The 22,423-nt window shown below is 33.8% G+C and overlaps 4 protein-coding genes across 5 annotated transcripts; 2 read left to right on the top strand and 2 right to left on the bottom strand.

Moving 5' to 3' along the window:
• The first annotated feature begins 121 nt into the window (after positions 1 to 121).
• Positions 122 to 2,676, top strand: LOC105641224 (small ribosomal subunit protein uS17). Its single transcript, XM_012225724.4, has 6 exons — positions 122 to 263; positions 360 to 400; positions 495 to 595; positions 1,879 to 2,023; positions 2,116 to 2,205; positions 2,297 to 2,676. Exons 1-6 carry the CDS (start codon positions 252 to 254, stop codon positions 2,385 to 2,387), a joined length of 480 nt encoding a protein of 159 aa, XP_012081114.1. The 5' UTR covers positions 122 to 251; the 3' UTR covers positions 2,388 to 2,676.
• A 3,220-nt stretch (positions 2,677 to 5,896) lies between these two features.
• On the top strand, positions 5,897 to 9,893 carry LOC105641223 (putative protein phosphatase 2C 27). The gene is made up of 4 exons (XM_089724912.1): positions 5,897 to 6,355; positions 7,479 to 7,679; positions 8,466 to 8,677; positions 9,079 to 9,893. Exons 1-4 carry the CDS (start codon positions 6,164 to 6,166, stop codon positions 9,638 to 9,640), a joined length of 1,167 nt encoding a protein of 388 aa, XP_089581038.1. The 5' UTR covers positions 5,897 to 6,163; the 3' UTR covers positions 9,641 to 9,893.
• A 164-nt stretch (positions 9,894 to 10,057) lies between these two features.
• On the bottom strand, positions 10,058 to 12,644 carry G3PP5 (Major facilitator superfamily protein). The gene is made up of 2 exons (XM_089724911.1): positions 11,156 to 12,644; positions 10,058 to 10,813 (listed from the first exon to the last, which is right to left on the bottom strand). The coding sequence occupies exons 1-2, from the start codon at positions 12,120 to 12,122 to the stop codon at positions 10,269 to 10,271; spliced, it is 1,512 nt and encodes a 503-aa protein (XP_089581037.1). The 5' UTR covers positions 12,123 to 12,644; the 3' UTR covers positions 10,058 to 10,268.
• A 513-nt stretch (positions 12,645 to 13,157) lies between these two features.
• LOC149494081 (110 kDa U5 small nuclear ribonucleoprotein component CLO) lies at positions 13,158 to 18,618 on the bottom strand. Of its 2 annotated transcripts, none has more exons than XM_089725118.1 (11): positions 18,458 to 18,618; positions 17,408 to 18,191; positions 17,009 to 17,077; positions 15,728 to 16,924; positions 15,435 to 15,533; positions 15,159 to 15,317; positions 14,975 to 15,060; positions 14,699 to 14,897; positions 14,370 to 14,480; positions 13,741 to 13,947; positions 13,158 to 13,561 (listed from the first exon to the last, which is right to left on the bottom strand). In XM_089725118.1, exons 2-11 carry the CDS (start codon positions 18,149 to 18,151, stop codon positions 13,463 to 13,465), a joined length of 2,970 nt encoding a protein of 989 aa, XP_089581244.1. In that variant the 5' UTR covers positions 18,152 to 18,191; positions 18,458 to 18,618; the 3' UTR covers positions 13,158 to 13,462. The 2 variants fall into 2 exon arrangements, with proteins under 2 accessions (XP_089581244.1, XP_089581243.1); XM_089725117.1 differs by having other exon boundaries at positions 17,408 to 18,163.
• Between the last annotated feature and the right edge of the window lie 3,805 nt (positions 18,619 to 22,423).

Here is a 22,423-nt window from a genome sequence, read left to right as displayed (position 1 = left end):
ACTTGGTCTCTTCTAAATTTCTTTCGGCAACAGCCCAAATGAATATATTACAAGCTCGGTTTCGGACCAAACACAAGCCCAACCCAAGGCCTATTCCCCAGTCTATTAGAAGCCCATTTTGATCAATTACATAATGAAGAAATCTAGGGTTAAGGGTTTTGCATTCAGCAAGTGGTAAGCTCTCTCTCTGTTTCTCGCGCCCCCTCTGCCGTCTCAGCTTCAAAAGCTTACCCAAGAAAGAGCTCTCAATCATGGCGGAGCAGGTTCTCTTCCAATCCTTCTTTCCCTCTCCTCATTTTCTTATTCAAACGCTTTCTTTTGGGGCTTATTCTCATCTATGTTTGTTTTTTTTGTTACAGACTGAGAAAGCGTTTCTGAAACAACCCAAAGTATTTCTGAGGTAAAACTCAGATCAAATGAAACATTTTTTTTTAATAATGTGGATTCTGTTTGTTTTGTTATTTTAATTATGTATTAGCAAATAATTTTTGTAGTTCGAAGAAATCTGGAAAGGGAAAGAGGCCTGGAAAGGGCGGTAACCGCTTCTGGAAAAGCATTGGATTGGGTTTTAAGACTCCTAGAGAAGCCATTGAAGGTGCTTTACTAGCTTCCATTTGCATTTATCTGTCCACTTTTGGGTATTAGTGCTTGTGGATGTTGGATGCTTGCATTTTTAGCAGTTGAACCCTAGTTTTTATATCATTTGCCTCTAGTGTTGAATGCATCTATAGTGCCTATGCTATAATTTTATTGTTATCTATTTAGTTATACCTATAGTGTAATGATAATGTCATCTATTATGTAATTTGTCGTGCACTGTACATTTAGATATAAGGTAATTGTATACCTTTCAAGCCATACTTTTAATTTTCATCTTGAATCACGACTCTGTCTTCGTGGTATTATCTGTTAGGTGGTCCTTGAATCTATGGGGCAACCTGCGCAAGGTTCATACAAGTTATGATTAATTCAGATACATTTTTATTCTACTCTTTACCCCAAAATTTTTTATACCTGATTGGCCAGCATTAGTATATGTGCATTGCATGATTCCTGATTGTGCAGTCTTTGCTGCAGCTACTTGGGGAAGTTCTTTTATTTCTTTCTGGTAGATTGATCAAATGTGGTGCAATTGGACTTTGCAATTTAAATTCTGTTACATTGTCTACCTCGCATTGGGGATATAGGTTTACTAAACATGTGTTGTCTTTTTATAAATTATTTGAAGATCAATTACGCTGGGCTAAAAAAATTAATGCGGATCCATATATCAGAATTTTCTTATGACACCAATTTTAGATTTTTGGTAGCTGCATTACTTTATTTTGTGAACAATATGTTTGCACTGTTTAGAACTAAAGAGTGTTTTACGTCGAAAGGTCAAAGGCCAAATGATTTTGGCAATGATATTGTAGAGTTAAGTGGTCATAGTGAGCCTGGCATCCAACCTCAAATTTCTAAAGCTGAATGGTTCTGTGAGTTTTTCATTTTTATATATTATATATGCAACTGGAAGGAATTTAGATATTGCATTTGGGAACTCCTTGAAGTAAGAACATTTTTGTTAACATTAACTAAACCATAGACATAGGCTAATCATTAAATACTTTAAGAATGGATTATGTTACTTATCCATGGCCAGATGCATAGTGCACAAGGTTCCCTTAACTTGTGCCAAATTCATCTTTGCCTTTTTCTTAATGTATATTTTCTCCCTTGCACTCATCCACGGTTCTGAAAAGACTGCCATCTATACATCTCTCTCTCTCTCTCTCTCTCTCTATATATATATATATATATATATGTGTGTGTGTGTGTGTGTGTGTGTGTGTGTGTGTGTGATTTTGCTGATTCAATGCTTGGAAATGTTTCATACAGGAACTTATATTGATAAGAAATGTCCCTTCACTGGAACGGTGTCTGTCAGGGGTCGTATCTTAGCTGGAACTTGCCACAGTGCCAAGATGATAAGAACAATTATTGTTCGCCGGAATTACCTTCACTTTATCAAGAAATACCAAAGGCATACATCAACTTCAATTTTTAGCATGATTTTTGTTCCTTATATTATTCATATGGAAGAATAATTTTTTTTTTTGCCTCTTTTTTTTTCAGATATGAGAAGAGACATTCAAATATTCCAGCACACATATCTCCATGCTTCCGTGTGAAAGAAGGAGATCATGTTATCATTGGGCAATGCAGGTTATTTTCAAAGCAGAATTTATCTCTATAATTTAATTTGACCAGTGGTTTGCAGTTCTAGCCCTAATTCTCAAAATGTTGAAATTTACAGGCCTTTGTCTAAAACTGTGAGATTCAATGTGCTTAAGGTTATTCCAGCTGGATCTTCTGGTGGTGGGAAGAAGGCCTTCACTGGCATGTGAACTTTGAAACCCAAAATGTTTTTTAGGATGTTCATGTGAGAGAAGACTTCGAAAGTCTTAAACAGCATCTAGGCATTGCATGGATTGTTAGATGCTCTTTTTTTTGTCTCCCTTTCAGATTATTGCTTAAATGATGGATTGTTGAAGATACCCTTGTATTTTTAGTTTTATATTTTTTTTTGGTTTAGTGCAAAATTTTTTTTGCTTCATGCAGTGTGTTTGGTAATCATTGGATCATGGATGAACTTACATGGTTAATAGAGGCTTTATTCTATTTTCTTGTATGGTATGATAATATGTCCTGATGGTAATGGACATGAATAGTGCCTGGGGTTTGAAGTAGGTTTCTCGTTCTTAGAATTTTTCAGTAATTCATGTTTATTTTAACTCGATAAATAGTTAGATTTAGCGTTCGTGTTTTTTTTCCTGGAGGAATAGTATTCAAAATATATGTAGGGTATGCTTGAACAGGGAGTGACCCAATAGTCCATGGGACATGGATGGTGGTGGTGATCATAGCGGTCTTCATTTTTTGCTTTTCGTCATGAAATATTTGGTGTTACCGTGTTGGAAATTGAAGATTCTTTGAAATGTATTCCGTTTATGGTCAAGAATACCGAATACCCTTGTTTCAATAAGGAATCTTTAATTTCATTAGTTTGGTACAGAAGTCACAAGTCATGGAAGTTTTTCCCCTATCATGTTTGCTTCCTTATTTACCTGGGTTGATAAAATCAATTTGTAACATATTGGATATGATTATTGCTGTTAATCTACTATTTTGGAGTTGATCGCCTATTATGGTAAAACTATGGATTTCTCCCAACAGTCAGAAATTTGTTTCCTTCATGAATGGTCCTTAAAAGTAAATGGAAAATTTCTCTCTTTTTTTTCTTTGTAGGAAATATGGTATTGGATTTTACTCATGGCAATTTGTTTGGTCTTTTCCCAAAATAATTGTAATTGTCTAATTCTAATGTAAATTAAAAAAATAAAAAGTTTCTTTTTGTCAAAAATGTGCGTTTCGGTTTCTTTTTGCACATTGTCAAGGTTTTTGATGGAGAAGTTGATGATAATATATTTGGTGATATAGATTTATTTAATGGCTGTTGGTGCAGACAGATGAAGGAATTTGTGTGGGAAAGTACCAGGATTGTGCCCAATTTCAGTGCGATAATATAATACAATAGTAATGCCACGTCTGTCCACCAAGAGATCTTTCATTGTTCTTTCTGCTTTTTTTTTTTTTTATTGTGGATAAGAGCTTTCTTAAGGTCATCTAATTAAGCAAACTACGAAAGATGCCCTACCCCATTAATGTAAATTAATGAACGGCCTCTTTCTTTGGCTTTATCTTGACCATAGAAATTGCTACTTATCTTCAAGTTAGGGGTTACAGATTATTGTCTCAATGTAAAAGGAATTAGGATTTCTCTTCTATATTCATATATTAGCTCAAAAAAAAAAAAAAAAAGAATAAAGTTTAAAAGGTAAAATTTCATTTCTTTTTCTTATATATGTAAAAAGTAAAGTGTAGCATATAATATATATTAAAAGCGTGTAATCGTGAGGTTATTTTTTGAATATTTTTTAACACATAAATACGTATATTAAAACTCTCAACTTTTGAGTTATTCTTAAATATTTTTATAATTATTAATTGAATAATCTAAATTATAAGTGAAATTAGGCATAATTATAAATATAGTTTTAATTCATATTTTAGTTATGTTAAAGCTAAATTTATTTTAAGAGTCGATATATATTTACATACTAATTTATCAATGTTTTTTTTTTTTTTAATTAGTAGGTGAACAACCAATTACATAAATAACACATTTTTCTACATTTCAGCTTTGATTCCCCTTGCTTTTTCCATTGCAAAAAACGACAATTATGACACCGCAAGAAAAGAAAAGAAAAGAACCTCTTTCTTTAGGTCAGTGACCTTTTGGCACTAATTAGAAAGACCCAGTGGACCATAAAATATGAAAAAAAAAGATATTTCACTAAAAAGATAACTTTTTTAGAAAGCAAAAGAGAAATCTTAAGTCACTTTCTTACATCATCTTCCATTTTCATATACATTTCCTCTAACCCAATCAATTGCCTAAAACTCTCATTTTCAAATCTTTTTATAGCAATTATTACTTTATTAATTAAACCTAACTCATTGCTCCAATTAGCATAACAACATATATATTTATCAAACAATTTGGTAAATTACTTGACCAAACAATTTATTAATAATCTTCAACATTGCTTTAAAATTTGATCTTCTTTTTATACTCTATTAAGCATATGACTGAGATAGATGAAAGTGAACATTTTGGCAAGGAATATAAAATTCAAATTTATTAATTTTATCTTAAATTGTAATTTTCTTGTTTACCTAATTCGTGAAATTAGAGCGACATAATTCTAAAATTTCTTATTTTTTTCATTAAATAATATTACATGCAATGAAATTATCTGGAATAAGGAAATAAAAGATTGACCTTTTCTGTTTTAGATTTTTTTGTTGTACAAAAACAGGAAAAATAACCAACGGTTGTACCTTTTCAATAATCCATAAACGCCATTGGACCACGTACACAAACTCCATGTATATTCAATGCATGATAGTTATTATACTTTTAAAATATTCACACGTTTTCCATATTTCCAATATTATTAAATCAACTTGCGTTTGTTTTGAGAAAATTGGTGAACTTTCCTTAATGCAACAATATAATTATTAATATCTAGAAATGAAATGAAGGAGAAATTCTCTTATTAATTTTTTAATTAGAGTCAAAGACTTTAATTAATAAGTTAATAACACTAATGCAAAATGGTTGTTGGTAGTTCCTTTCTTTTTGGGAACGAAAATTTAATGCATTCACACTCTCTCCATTTGTCATTTTTTCAATTTGCATAAAAATTAATAAATCAATTTAAAAAAAGTAAAATAATTGATTAAATTGCCTTTTTTTTTCGTTATTTAAATAATTAATTACTCAATACAGATTTCAAAAGATAGAAAATAAAGAGAAAAAAATTTTAAAATTTTTTTAAATAACAAGAGAAAAAGTGTAACACGGAAGGACTCCCTCAATTTCACTATAATATCTTTTAAAAGTTATTTTTTATTCCACTACAATTGTCGTTTTGTATATCAAGAAAGTAATAATTATTTTTTAAAACTTTATCCTTATTTTTTAATATCTTCACTAAATGCATATTAATTGTTTCGAGTATTGATAAAAGGATAATTTTTTTTGTTAAAATTGAAAAAATTTTCATTTATTTCTTAATTGGTGTGTTAAAATCATAAAAAAAACACTTAAAGGGGTAGAAAAAAATAATAAGACTTAAGATTCCTGAAAAGAACTAAGAAAAATGAATTCTTTATAAAACAAAAAAGAAATGAGAAAAAAGACCAAAGGAAGGCATATCGAGTTTATCCACCAACATTGGCGAAGTAAAAAGAGAAAAAAAGATCAGATCAACAGAACATTAATAAAACACGACCAATTGATTTTCAGCCACGCTTTTTGTTAGAAAAATCTGGAATTTAACGGTTCTCTCTCTTTCTCTCTCCCCTTCTAACTATAAACATTGCTGCGCCCCATCAAATCTATCTCATTATATTCGCGGAATCTTTTTCTCTGATTCTCTTTCTTCCTCTATTTCTTCTTTCTTCTTTCTTCTATGACTTTGGATTCCCACAAACAATAAGGACTTGCAAAAGAGAATTAAAGCTTTCTCCTTTCTTTGGTCAAAAACTTATAACTATGTGTGTTCAGGACGCAGAGCCGGTTAGTCAAGAAACGGAGAGCCTTGACAGTAATAACAGCAGTAATAACAGCAAGAAGCAGTCTTGGCCTTTGCATTGTGAGGTTTTGCATGCCCATATGGATAGTTGGGATAAAGTCTCCCCTTTGATCTGTTCTGGTGATGGGTTGACTGTTGGCAATTCATTTCCTGTAAGAATTCATATCCTTATTCCCATTTTGTCCCAAGTGTTTTTTTTTAACCAACTTTTTTAGTAATTTCTGTTTCTTTTAAAAACTCTTTTTGAAGTTATTGATGATTTGCAATTTTGCTTTCTGATTTTTCACCTCTTGTGATGTTGTTATGGAAGTTCTGACTTTAGTTAATTGTCCGGTTAGGAAATTCTTTCTGGTTTTGTAGAGCATATGGGTATTTTTAAATATAATTTTGCGCTTTATCCTAACAAATTTGAGTATATTGTCTCGATCAGTTTATGAAATTTCTTTGTTCAGCAACTAATAATGCTTTTTTTTTGGTAATTTCTCTCTCTTTCTTTCTTCTTTTTTTTTTTTTTTTTTTTTTTTTTTTCCTTTTGTGGGATTTTTCTTTCTGTAGTAACTAACTTTATTTCAATTATAATTCGTTCACTGCTATCCAGTTCTACTGCCTTTTCGGTTATGCTTTAATCACAGTAATAGTTGACAAGTTCTTTTAGATCAGAGTTTTCCCCTTTACTTTTTTCTTCTGTATTTATCTGTTCATATGACCTCTTGCAATAATAATTGATTTAGTTCAGCCTTCTATATAGAACTGAAAGTAGAGTTCTTTATTTTTCCCCATCCCTCTTCTATTAAATTTTTTCAAAGATGAGCTCTATTGCTGCTTAGAAATTTTGAGCTAGAGTGGAAAATTTTGAAAATTTCCCCCTGCATTGTGTGGTCAAAGAATTTGCATGGAGGAACTTTGGTATAATTAACAAAGGCAATAGTATCACAATTAAAACTCGAACTTGATTTTCGGGTGTTACCTTTTTTTTTTTTTTTTTTTTTTTTTTTTTTTGTCTTTATCATATATCATGAAACTTCATATTCCGTAGGAATCATGGCTTGATTCTCAAAACCTGATCCTAAGTTTATATGTTATTGATTCTGTACCCTTAAGTGGGAAATTTGTGCTTGTTACTAAAATCAACATTTACATTTCTGATTCTTGTGCATATGCAAGACTTGGACTTCAGAATACAATTTCCATCAGTTTGGAATTTGGATTTCATTTTTGAGTCATTTTTTGTCCTTTGGTCATCTCACTTAAATTCTTATCCTTGTGGCCATTCAGCTGGAAAGCATCTGTGAAGATAGAGTGTCTGTGGAGAAGAAACAGAATTTGTTATCAAATTTCATCCCTAACCTTCGGTCGGGAGAGTGGTCTGACATTGGAGGCCGGCCTTATATGGAGGATACGCACGTTTGCATCAGTGACTTGGCTAAGAAATTTGGTCACAATTTACTTAGGGAGGAATCTATTTCTTTTTATGGTGTAAGTTCTCAGGCCTTCAACTTTATTTCTCTGTTCTTATTTTTATTTTAACTGCTAAAAAAGTTAGAACACTTATGAACTTCACTTTTAACTTAAAATTATGATATACAATCATTTTTATGTTCCATTTGTGAAAGCATACTTCGGGTCCCCTGTTCCCTATTCTTGCTTCATTATGAATCATTTATGAAATGCATAGTAAAGTACATACTCTGAGGATGATCTGTCAATAAAAGTATTTCTGTGGACTGAATGAATAAATCACAAAATGTGGCTTGTTGCCTTATTGGAAATGCAAGTCCAGAAGAGCATTCATTTACATGGTACAAGTCTATAACATCAGCTTGCAAAGACAAGGCATTTCTTATCGCTCTGCCATTAATTTCTTGCTAAAATTTTGAAATCAGAGGGTTGTCTGGCATGATTTGTTTGAGTAGTGCTATTATAGAGCCACAGCCTTTTGACCACATCTGTAAGAATCAAATAGTATGCAATAGCATAGTTGAGAATTGCTTCATTGGGCATATGTGATTGTTGAAATTGAATTTCTAGCAGGTGACAATAGTAAGCATCTCAAACCTTTGAGTCTACTATTAAGTGGCCAATGAGGAAATATTATATATTTGATTCAAATTCTAACTTTTCAAGACAAACGATATTCAACTAGAGCGAACTCATAATTGCATTCATAAAGTATTAAAAAAAGAGGATAAGGACATGCAACAGTAATATTAATTTTCATTCTTATTTCCACAATTTGAAATCGCAATTACTCTAAATCAACAGGTATTTGATGGGCATGGAGGAAAGAATGCGGCACAGTTTGTTCGCGACTATTTGCCAAAAGTCATTGTTGAGGATGCAGACTTCCCTTTAGAACTTGAGAAAGTGGTCACAAGGTCATTCATTGAGACTGATGCTGCATTAGCAGAGACATACTCTCTTGAGTCTGCCCTATCTTCTGGCACAACTGCACTTACTGCAATGATATTTGGGAGGTAAGTACCTGCCTTCCTCTATTGAAGATTAGCTATCACTTTAGGTTGATTGTTTCGCTCCTGTATCTTCCAAAAAGAAAAAAGATCTCTGAGAGCTCTTTCCTGGATCCGAAAGAGAGTACTTGGGTTCTCCCAATAACTAAAAAGTCTGAATCTAACTGGGGGTTCTTCTTTTAGTTTATTTAGTATTTTGAGTTCCAAGCCCCAAGCCTTCCCCTTCTCTTTTAGCTGATCTATATGCACAAAAATGAAGAAAATAAATGGGGAGGGAAAAAAAAAAAGATGGTAATTTGCTAGTAATTGGTGACTGTATAGCTTGGTGAGTTTTGTAAAGTGAACCAATAGAAATACCATCAAAGTATTGCCGCCTTTGCCTGAAAATATGCCATTATCTTGAACAGGTCATTGCTTGTGGCAAATGCTGGTGATTGCAGGGCAGTTTTGTCGCGGCATGGAGCAGCTATAGAAATGTCAAGGGACCACAGGCCCTGCTGTGTTAAGGAAAGGACAAGGGTTGAGTCCCTGGGAGGATATATCGAAGATGGTTATCTGAATGGTCAACTAGGTGTTACCCGTGCATTAGGCGATTGGCACCTTGAAGGGATGAAGGTGAAGGGCGAAAGTGGTGGCCTCTTGAGTGCTGAACCAGAACTTAAATCGATTACATTAACAAAGGAAGATGAATTTTTGATCATTGGCAGTGATGGAATATGGGATGTGTTTACCAGCCAAAATTCAGTATCTTTCGCCCGGAGAAAACTTCAAGAGCACAATGATGTCAAATTATGCTGCAAAGAAATGGTAGAGGAAGCAATAAGACGCGGAGCAACTGACAACTTGACTGTTGTCATGATAAGTTTTCACTTAGAGCCACCTCCACAAGTGACCGTAGAGAGAGCAAGAGTCAGGCGGAGCATCTCTGCTGAGGGATTACAAAGTCTGAAATGTCTGTTACAAGGATGATGCTCAAAAGTTGATTGTTTACTCTGTTTTTTTTCTTTATCTAATTCCTGAAGAGTATAACTAGTTAATAATGGCAAATAGCTAAATTGGGAGCTTCGGCGACGTTTTCTTCTTGTTGTATATAAATCCATCGAGAAATAGAGCATTCTTTTCCTGGCCCGTCACCATTGTATGATGTACAGGTGTACACAAAGTGAAATGTAAAATTCAAACAAGTGATGTCAACAATTTATAAAAATTGCACAGTTTTTCACCTTTCTTCCATGTCTACATTTTGAATGGACCTAAGGATGGCTTGACAAGAACTGTGTACATCATCCTTTATGCTTAGACAGGCACAAACAAGTAAAAACACCGATACTTGGCGGTGGAGGAACCGGGCAAAGAAAGGAAATGCAAAAGCTGAAACTTTGTACGTATAGTAGAAGTAATATTAATTCTGCATTTGATGAATTAGTATATTGTACAGGTATAACAAAACTGTAAAACTATCCGACCCAGTAAAGAATGAGGTACAAAATACACATACAAAGTATAGCACCTGACAAATCTCCATCTATTTTCCTTCACTATGGTAATCACTCTCTATGAGAAACAAAATAATGATGCCTAAAGAAAACTCCCTCTATCAATGTGGTGTTGCAACATTCAAAGGCCATTTTCCCTCGTTCATCTTACCTATAATCTCAGATTTCGCAACACGAATCAAGAACAAACTCGCAAAGAAAATAGAAATAATAAGCATAAAGAACACACTATTCCACCCTTTTGTGGAAATATATCCGGCCAGTAATGGACCAAGTGCAGCTCCAACAGAACCAGTGCCGTCTATGATTGCAGTAACAGTAGCCAAGGCACGGGAATTTCCCTTGATTGTGTCCTGTGTCCCAAGATCAGCTGCAACTGCTGTAGTAATTAGCGAGTAGGGGCCATTCACAAGCAACCCCGAAATAAACATTAAAGTAATGTTGGCAACCATAGATAAACTTCCATAAACCCGGTACAAAATTAAGGCCGGAATTGACAGTGATAAGAATACTATTGAAGTTACTGCTCGAGCTTCAATGATGTCTGAGATATATCCTGCCAAAATTCCACCAAATACTCCTCCAATATCGAATATAGTTGAAAGAATTCCAGCAGTTTTGTGCGACAAATGCACACCAGCAACAGCTATATATCAACAAAGTTTTGATCAATATCTAACATGAAATGAATTCAATAATTTTTATCACAAGCTTAAACATGAAGGATGTGCTTGAAACATTTAAGGCTTGAATGCACAATAAATATGCTGAATGTAGAAGTTAGACAGCCAGATAAGTCAAATGGTTAACAAAGTTTATACAAAGAAATCTCAATTTTCAAGTTAATTTGTAATTGATTACCAGTAACAGCAATTTCCTGTCATAGAATCTTTAACAAGGTAGTTGTGTACAAATTCAAGTTTAAACAGCCAACATGACCTTAAATTGATTTCTTAACAAAACTTTCATATCAAGCAGAAGCAACTACCTGTGTGCCTTATGTAGAACGGCAACCAATATAAAAAAGTATAAGCCACCAGCTTTGAAAAGAAGAGGCACAAAGCAAATGGCGCAACACCAGGTAATTTCCAAGCCTCCAAGAATCCAATAGCAGCTAAAGAATCTGAATTTTCCGCCCTAATAAGCCCCATTTCCTCTGATTCTACTTTATCTGAAGTCTCGTCACCATCCACCTCCACAGTCATTTCAATCTCCTTTTCTGAAGACTCAAACCCAATATCTCCAGGACTAACAACAAGAAACAAAAACACAAAAATCCCAACTAAAATCACTAGAACTCCAGGGACCAAAAATGACCAACCCCATCCAAACTCCAAAACACTAGAAGCCACAACTGACCCAATAATGTTACCAACAGAGGTATGTGAATTCCATATCCCCATTATCAATCCTCTCTTTGCTTTCCCAAACCAGTTCCCAACTACTGCTACCACACAAGGCCAACCTATAGACTGAAACAAACCACACAAAATCTGCACACCTACAAAAAACCCTAGTAAATGTATATTAAACCAATAACCTAAGCCAAAAATAATAGTAAGAACACCACTACCGAACATCCCAGAAACAAGAAACAACCTCAAATCAATCCTATCACCAACATGTCCTGCAACATACATCCCAATCGAATATGACGATAAAAATGCAAGATCAAGCTCTCCAAGCCTGCGGGTCCCTTCAGGACCATTAAATGGATACCAACCAGTATCAGTGGAATTTAAATTGGATTGAATTATTGAAGAATTGAATTGAAATGAAGGTCCAAGCACGCTCTTGACAATGCTTGGAGGCTTTCTAGAAGCATGGAAAGAAGCATAGGCAAGAAAGGTAATTATTAGAGCACTGATTTGGTGAAAAAGCAGGGATTTTTGTGGAGGTTTAAGGGAGGGGAAGAGAGAAATAGCAGGAGCTAGATTTAGGGTTTTGGATTCCATTGCTGATTGATATTGGAAATCACAGTTCTAGCTCATTATGTTTATAATGCTAAAACACCCTAACAAAATGCATCAAGAAATGCAACCGCTATACGTATATAAAGAATCAAGATTGTTTTTTGGAATGCAATTAATATTGAAAAATCAAATCCAGGTTTCCAGCGGAAATGTGAGATTTAGACGAGGAAAAGCATACCGATATACAATTCTTGATGGTTGCAAGATCTGAACCGGAAAATATCTCAATTTTTAATCATATACAGTCCGAACCCCGGAAGAGAAAGAAGAAAGAAATATACCATTTGGTGAAAGGAAACGGTTGGTGGTAACTTAAAGACGAAGGTTGTCTGAAAGTTTCAGAAACCATATATATAAGATTCAAATTTGAGGTATGAGATTGACTTTGACACTAGAGCAGCATGGAAGGTCTTGTTAGGCTTGCTTTTAATATTCTACTCTATTTAAACAAACGTCTTTGGTGTATTTTCCTTCCTATGGAACTCCAGCATTATTCAGTTAAAAATGATTCATTTCCATAATTTTCCTTCTAACTATGCTGGATAAGTGAATATATATTAGAGGATTTTCCTTTCAAAAACTAATACTAATATCTTTGTTTAGTCATTTTTATTGCATCATTTTTTATTATTTGTTTTAAATTTAAAAAGAGTGAATTAATCTGTTATTTGGCCAATATTATGTATTTCTGTTTGATGGTCAGACCAGAATTTGAAATTGATCTAAACCAAAAACGAGTAGAATAAAACTGAAGAACCTGCCAAATTCAAACAGGTTCCGCTCATAACCGAAGACGGAAATACCAGTTCTTGGAGAACCAAAACGAACACTTCTGTTTCAGGTTTGGTTTTGTCGTTTTGATTCAAACAGGTGGCCAAGCACAAGTATCATTGCTTATAATGGAATCCCAGTGCAACCTCCAGGGGAATATATGCTTTTTCAGGTCAATTCGTTATTGCAATATTAGCTGAACAAAACACTTTTCCCAAAATCTTGGAATGTGATATTTGCAGGAACTGAAGGAAAACACGAAATATATTGCAAATGATACATTACATCAAGTACATAAAATTTCCCTATACTACGCATATACTTGGACAATCAGTGATACAAAACCAAACATCCAAAATTTTGGTCCTTTAGTGCCCTTGTTTTTTAGATATAGGGCAAATTACAAAACACTTCAACTAAGGAGCATTAGAAGTGAGATTAAGGGGTTTGTTAGCAGCTCATGGGACAATGTCACACCAGGTTTGGATAGAAAGAATTCGAGATAAAATTTCCAAGAATGTCCTTATGTTGCATTCCGCGTACAATAGCCATCATATCATTTGTTGATGAATATCAGCTGCTTGCTGAGCCAGCTCCACCACCATAGCCTCATCAAAGAACTTGTTTATACTCACATCTTCACTCATTCCCTGAGACATAGAATTGAAAGAAAAAATATTACCCCTTAGTTTTAGGTTTTCATGTAGTTCTATCAATACGCAACATGAAGAAAAATAATGAATTTCAGGGAATCATCCCTGCTTGAATGTTTATTACTCTATAATCGATAGCGAAATAACAAATGGATCACAAAGAGGGTTTGCCATACCTTGCGACGCCTTGTCTTCACCATAAATTCACGAGCAAGGTGCTGGATTGGTGCAGGCTCAAGTGGCCGCAGAACAATGCTCTTGTCAAGAGGGTCTCCAGGGACTATAGCCCAATGATCGAACACTGAGAGGCAAAATGCTTGCCCTTGAGTATGGTACCTCAAGTCAGTCTCAAAACCAAATGACTCTATTACAGGTAAAAATGCCTGAAATGCAATTATAAAACAAAAACAGATAAGAAATAGAATAAAAATCCAAGCATGTTTCTATACAAAAGCCATGCAGACAAGGAACCGCAAAATATCTATGTGAACTCCCAAGAAACAATACCAGTGTGTTTGCAAAACCTAAAGAATGATTCATCTGGTTAATGACTTACGAATAAAAGACACAAGCTTCCCACCCTAACTCTAGAGGGGAAATACTAAATTCGAACCATAAAACTTGAAAAAATAGTGGGGAAAACAGTTCCAAAAATCTGCTAACTGTTAGCAGCTCAGCTATTTCATAAATACCCTCTTATGCTTCCAAATATTTTTAGCATATAGTCATCACCAATATTTAAGCAATAACTAATGTAAAATATTATCGATAATCTTTGGATGCAGGCAAAGCTTAGTCATCAAACCTTTACAATATAAGCTGGAGTCCCAGGCTGAGGAACGTCTGCTGTAACATGACCACGTCTGCGAGATAACACAGTATATATTGCAGAGAGACAGTCGATTGGTGTTTGTATCTGAAACAACAGCATTACAGATTTAATAGCAAAACCCAATAAAGAGTCTTGATTCATGAATTTAGGAAGGCATTAAAGAAAAGTATTGAACATGAAATAAGCTTTCGAGCATAGCTCATGCACAATTATTATGGTTCCTTATTGTCTGATAACAAATACCCAACTGCACTCTTTCTTAAATATGCATGATATTTGATATGAAGGTAGCAAAAGCCCACCTCCACATAATATACAGGTTCCATGAGTCGTGGGGTTGCCATCAGAAAAGCCGAATAGGCGACACGTCTAGCTGTGGGAATAATCTGACCAGATCCTCTATGCAGTGGTTCTGGTGCAATTCTAGCATCAACTATTTTGAACTTGACATTTCTGATAGGTTCATCACACAATGGACCTTCTCGTGCACCCCACTGAAAACTGACCAAAAAAACATAAAACATTTAATGGCATTAAATTATTACAACAAGGATTAGTTGGAATAAATTTCAGCTAACCCTTGAACTATGGAATCCTTGACAGCACCCAGCAATCCTTTGTCAACTTCAGTTGGAAGTGTGTCATCCAATAAAATGTTAGGTCCCTGCAGAAATCAAATTTGTCAAATGCAAACAGCATAGTTGGGTATTTCATCTAGAAACAAATAGCAGCTGGTTTTATCATACAAAGCACCTAAGCTACCTGCTTGTCAGGGCCGAATGCCCAAATGGATCGTGCTGCTAGCAAATCCCAGTCATATTTTGTCTTGAAGAAGTCACCAAGAGCTTTGCGGTTCCAATCAATACTAACAACACCATTTTCAATGTCTTCTGCCAGCCCTTTCTCCAATGGCTCTGCAATCTAGAAATGCAGGTGTTCAAATAATCTCATAAACTAATTAACTACGATTGCTTCAATGCAGAGAGACAGATTCTCAAAATGCACCAAGATAAAATAAAATAAGAATGACTTCCTTACCATGGTTATTTTATTCTTCTTGTTGGGTGTTTCAGCAAAACATTTCATTGATGAAGACTCCACCACAGTTTCACAAAATGAAACAACAGGATCTGCGACCTATATCAGAAAGAAGCATTGGGATAAATGAAAAGCATGTTTATCAACATGCAGCATCACAAAAAAAATAAACAAAGTAAAATAACATAGAGAGAGAGGGGGAGGAGAAAGAAGAAAGTGGGAGCACTGGGGACTGGCTCAGAGGAGAAGTATATTAAAAGTACATTAAATAATGAGAGATGAGAAACGCATACCTTGACTTCCACTTCAGAGTAGAGCTCTCTAAGGTCTTTCATAATAGAATCCAAGTATAACTCTCCAGTGCCTAGAATAGTATGCTCCCCAGACTCCTCAACTTTCGTAATGGCTAAAGGATAACTCTTACTGATCTTCCTAAGACCCTCAACCATTTTTGGTAACTCACTTGGATTCAGAGGCTCAGTAGCAGTTTTCACCACCGGAAGAGTATTGAACTGGAGAGGCCGGAATATGTAAACATCTTCTGAACTATAATTCACATTACAAAGTGTTGCAGTTTTCATAATTGAAGCATCCACACCTTCAATGAGGACCCAAGAGCCAGGAGGTGCCATACTTATGGGTAATCTATACCGAGCTTGATATACCCACAGTTTTGTCACTTCTTTTATAGTCATATCCTCCTCATCATCGGGTGAGTAGCCTTCTCCTAATACCTTCACAGACTGTCCAGTCATAATTTGACCACTATACACCCTACCAAAAGCATCAAAGGAACTGCAATCGGACTTGGGATACAGTTTGGTCACGTTGACCATTAAGGGGCCAGAAGGATCACAATCTACCATGGCCTTGTAATTCATAGAATCTTTAGGCCCTGTATATATATGATCAACCTTCTTAGCAGCAGCATTCTTTGCAGAAGGTATATGCTGAACCAACATATCAGTGAAGCCAGAGGCTGAACCAAAAACTCTGCTACATGCAAGCCTTAGCAAAGGCCTAACATTTAATTTATATGCTGCATTAGGAAGAACAACACCAAGCTCGGCAAGAGTAGACTCAACACTCTTCTTATGTTCTCCAATCACTTGACTATATATTTTGTAGAGGGGCTCCAACACAAATTGAACAAATGATCTTTCTCCTCCACTTGTAGGGGGTTTCTTCTTGAAAGCCCTGATATCTGGATGATAATACATATCTCCCCAAAGACGAGATGCAAATTTGTCAGCATCAAATGGGATACCATGGAGTTTGAGATATAGTTTAGCAAATGATTGCAAAGTGAAGGACCATCCTGCTGTAGCACTTGCAAAGCAAACATTTCCAGCAGCTGGATCTATAACTTGAACATTTCCAGCAGTTGAAGAGACAGCTGTTATGTGGTTATTGATGACTTCTAGAGTATGCCTAAGCTTATGGTAAGCATCCTTTGGGGGCAACTTAAGTTCTGTTATCAGCCGATCAACCTTAAATGCAAAATTAAATAAGCAACAATAAGACTTCAAAATCAAATTGGAAGAGTCGAGAGGACAGCAGTTCACCGAGCTTACCTTATTGATCACAACTACAATTGGCAGGCGCTCCTGGATTGCATGGCGTATGGCCCGCTCAGTGTTCACCTGCATGCTCAAAATACCAAAAGTTACCATACCATGCAGATATACCATTCAGAAACCATAAATTTTATCATAGAAATAACATCTTAGATTCAACAACTTATTCCCTTACAACTGAAATGAACCCAAGTATAAACCAAACCATCTTAAAATTCACCTCTGCACAATTACCCATACACGCATAAAATTAGCAGTAAAATAGTTAAGAACACTACTTAAGGAAATTCATATATGAGCATAATGAGTTAACATATTTATCAGCAGAAGCATAAGCAAAACTGAAGCACAATCTGGTTATTTATCTGTTATGTAGAAGTTTCAATATTTTCTTACCATAACTCCTTCAGCCGCATCCACAATTAACACAGCACCATCAGCAAGCCTTAGAGCAGCAGTCATTTCATCAGAGAAGTTGACATGACCAGGGGTGTCCATGATGTTACATAGGTATGATTTTGAATTGCTATCTTCAAGAACAAGTGACATTGGAACTGCCTTAATGGATATCTTTCTTTCTTGCTCATCAATCCTTGTATCAGTATACCTCATATGCTTCTCACTATTTGTATCAAAAGTCGGCATATGATGTGTTTGCTCAACCAACATATCCATGAACATTGTCTTCCCATGTTGTAAGTGACCAACAAGAGCAACATTACGAACTAAAGAAGGATTCGACATGAGACCGACAAGAAACTGGCTGGACACATAAGTAGAAGAATCCTTAACCCCAACCTCAAACTTAATATTCCTAACAGGTTTAATTATAGGTTGCTCGAGAGGCTGCTCATCTTCATCCATAACCAAAGCTTCAACATCTTCACCATAAACCTCTTCTGCGGTAGGGTAATACTTCTTATCCTCAGCAAGAACAATCTGATTATCCATATCAACATCATTAACAGTAGTAACCCATCCGTTGGAACCATTCATTCCCTCCTCACCGTCGGATGCCATCTCATCTTCATGAGGTTTATCTGGAAGTTCTTCATCTTCCTCCTCTCCGTCACTCTCTTGGTCTGACTCAATTTCAGGACCAATGTAGTTGCCAAACTCATCATAAAGATTATCATCCATGTTGTTTCAAATCTGCCGAATAAATTTAACCAATCAGAACCTATTAAAAGGTAACAGGAATCAAAAATCCAGTTACAATAAAGCTCACAACCAACTAAATGAGAAAAAAAACAAACTTTCAGATTTTTTCATTTTTACTTGCTTCATTAAAGCTTTGAGATTTGTTTTCTCAATTTAAGCCTAAACAGTAGGTGAATCCTAGTTCAAACTTATACCTAGTAAAAATCAGAAATAAAATTCATGAAAGCACACAATGTTAGCTGTAATTACAAAAATAAAATACACCCAGATGAGAATAAAACGCACCTGAACAGAGGAAAGAAAATTTTAACTTCTTCCAAACAACTATAAGCAGAAAAAGAAGTGAGGGTTTATCGAGGGTTCTTGAGAAACTACAAGAAATGAGAGAGATTTCTCTTCTAGTTCCCTCGGTTTCACCCGCCGACTAGAAAATTCGGATTTCAATTTTTCTTCAACCCATATTATCATTATTCGGGTTTGGATTTGTTTTGTTTGTTCCAACGAAGGCCCATACTAGGAATCTAAGTAGGCCTTTATTAAACTTGGGCCGTCTATTAAATGGTTCTGGTCTCTGTGAGTTTTTCAGTTTTTTTTTTTTTCATATCTTAATTAAAAAACAGTGTAAATTAATAATTTTTTTAGTTAAATATATTTAATACTTGGTTAAATTTTTTTATCAAAGCTCCTTAAAAGACAATCCGGCGATTATAATTTGAGATATCCATAAAGAGGTATCAGGTTTTAATCTTGTCTTGAGTCAGAATTATCTTCATATTATATAGTTTATTTAAATTTGAACATGTAAAACTTTTCTTTATGAGATTAACTTAATATACAATATATAGTTCATCATTTTCTTTCAATTTTTTTCCCTCTCATTATTAAATTAAATCATTTTCATTGAAAATTATAAATTTTGTGAAAAAGCAAATGCCTAACTAATTTTGACTTTAACCAACTAAAAACAAACAATTATTTCATAAATCAAGAACATCTTATACGATTAAATGTATAAATTTACTTTTTCACAATAAAATAATTATAAAACTTTAAAGGTTAAAACTTTGTTGGGAACCGTATTTTCTTATAATTATGAATTTTGGTAATATTACACGTCTCTTCGATTTAGTAACAATAGTTTTTAGATTTTTTTTTATATATAAAAAATTAATTTGATATTTATTTAATAAAACTTTTAAAATAATAATTTTTATGTTTTTCAATTATCTAATAAATTTAATTAATTTAATTTTATAAATTGAAATGTTCAATATAATAATTTTAAAATTAAATTATTTAATTAGTACAACTTTATAAGGTATAAAGTATTCAATTAGTCAAAGTAAAATTTAAAGGTAATAAGATTTGTTTGAAAAAAGAAAGTACAAATAAATTAATGCATTTAACCTATTCCAATTAAATTTATTATTTAGGCAAATAATTATTTAAAATTTAAATTTAAATGAAATCTAAAAGTAATTCCATATATATATATATATATATATATATATATATTAGGATAACATGAAATTATCTATTCTAGTCCATTTGTATTTGATATTATTCTGAGTATCATGGTAGCTTAAAAAGTAAAATAGGAGTCTAATACCCTTTTTGATGAGCATCAAAATAGAGGTTATTTAATTAGAAAAGAGATGATATTAAATTCCTTACTGTAGCCCATAAATATATCAGAATATATAAAAAAATCTTCTCCAACAAAATTTGGTTAATTTTGTTAATATGAGCATTATTTCCATTTTACTCTTAATAATGAGTGATTCACAAATATGTAAAATTAATTTTATAGTATTATATACGAAGAGAAATTGGGGAAGGAAAATATATAAATTCAAAGCAGAGAGATGTAAAAAACAAAATAAAGGAAATTCCACTAAATATAAAAACCAAGAGCTACCTTAATTATAACATAAAAGGTGCTCCAATTATTATTAATTACAACATACTAATAATAGTTATAATAATAAATAATCACCCTTTAAACAGCAAGACTGCCCAAGCTAGCCCCAAATCACAAAATATAAATATGATTAATTGTAGTCAGCAGTGGTGGTGATGTGGTGGATGGTGGTGAGGACCAGGGGGTCCTGGTGGAGGTGGATGGGGGCCATGAGGTGGAGGCCCATGGTGATGATGAGGAGGAGGAGGAGCAGGAGGTCCATGGTGTGGTGGTCCATGAGGAGGAGGCGGTCCATGGTGTGGTGGTCCATGGTGGTGTGGTGGAGCTGGCTCGTGGTGTGGCGGTCCGTGGTGATGCGGTGGATGGTTGTGCATCTTCTTCTTTCTTCTTTTTCTGCTTCTTCTTCTTCTATTCTTGAATTCTCAAATATATGTATATATATTTGAGGTTGAAAGGACCAAGCTAAGTAAATAACATTTTCATTTCACAACCACAAGTCCAACCGCGTCCAACTAAATTTCCCCCTGAAATTCGTGTGGGAACATTTAAAAAAAAAAAATCAATTTTGGATTATCTTAATGACTAAGATATCTTTCTTATTATATTTTATTTCTGGATAGAGACTTAAGAGATAAGATTCGCTGATATAAATTCTTTTATAAGGATAATTTATGGTGATTAATTAATTTATATGGAGACGGTTCATCCATCCTTGACGTTATCTTTTTCTTTTTCTTTTCCCTGATCAAAGTATCCCTTTGACACGTTTCTATCTCATGTCTACTTCACTATTTGTGGTTTTAGGCTTTAGGGAAGGTTCCATTAACTTGATTTAATGTGTGTCTTCATGTCCGAAAATGATTGGTCTATTCCTACAGATATTTTCCCCCCACATAGTTACAGGTTCCTCCATACTAAGCCTGAAAAAATAAGACTAAATAATTTAATCCATTGCCAAGCTTAACTTGGAAATATATATACATTGAAAGTTATAATTCCGAAATTAAATTTAGGCCAATTAATTATCTAGTAGTGCTAGAAATTTTTTTTTTTAAAGTAAAAATAATGATAAGAGTCATAAGTTCATTTGGGAGTGGCATTAAAATCAATTTTATTTCATATTTTATCTTCTCTTTTATCACTTGAAATTTTTTAAAAAAATACTACTATATATATATTTTCAACTACATTGAATTTGTTATGTTTATCCTAATAAGATTATACGAGGATTTTATTGGCTAGTTTCATAGTTAAAAACGCACAGAAAATATTAATGCTATCTCTCTCACATTAATTAATTATCGGCAATTACTCTCTTTAAAATAGCTCTCATCAATCTTACTGATCAGTGTACCCGTTGTTTTTTCTTCTAATATTCTATATTCTAATATCTTATATTCTATTATATTATTTTATCTATTATATAAATTTTATTTTGTTTTGCATTATTTTACATAATCTTATTTTTTTTTCTATTTTTCTACTATTGGATTTTATTCGTCTTCCTAGTCTTCGACACAAGAAAAAGAGATTAAATTTGAATTCCAAGCGATAGATACTTTACCCATGCTTCAAAATTTCCTTGCCAAGCTACATGAAAGAGATTTCCAGAAGTCCACAGAAAAATTATTGCTAATTGTCCGAAGTGGAAATTATTGAAGTTAACTTAATATTTTTATCTAATATCAACATACTTATGTTAAGAAAAAATCTTTGTCGGACATTCCTGGCCCACCAAGCGGTATTTTTTAACCAGACAAAGCAACAAGTAATGAAACCAAAAACGGATAAAGCACCTAATCCTTGGAGATGTGATAATACATATAAAAAATTATTCCATCGAACATATTCGCCCATAAAATCAGGAATAGAGTAAGTAACTACAAAAAATAAAAAAATATTTTGGAGCGTGTAATTATTTGTCGAAAATTATAGCAGCAGCTCAAGTTGACAAGTGGATCTCCATTGTTGTTTGTTTATGACATAAAAACGCATGGGAATAATTATTAGGCTTATAATCTCAAGCGTAAACTTTTGATTGCTCTCCAAAATATTCCGCTGCTCATTTTTAATTAATGTGGTTATTTTTTTATATAAATATACTAAGATAAGCAGCTAAAAAAACATATTATAAAATACATTATTTAATTATTACTCATTTTATTATGATTATAATGAACATAACACCAGGATCTCAGGATCTCCTCACATGAGAGTCACCTTTAGTAGCTACAAGATAGTTAATTACTAAAGCAAACAATAATCACATGATTATTGATAATATGTCTACTCGTAGCTTTCGATTCTGCAACTCTCCACGTGATAATTAC

Source organism: Jatropha curcas, chromosome 8, assembly GCF_041381405.1.
Source record: "Jatropha curcas cultivar XTBG-Jc1 chromosome 8, XTBG_Jcur_1.0, whole genome shotgun sequence".
Taxonomy (NCBI): domain Eukaryota; kingdom Viridiplantae; phylum Streptophyta; class Magnoliopsida; order Malpighiales; family Euphorbiaceae; genus Jatropha; species Jatropha curcas.
Note: the sequence above shows the minus strand (reverse complement) of the source record. Positions and strands in the feature narration are given on the sequence as shown.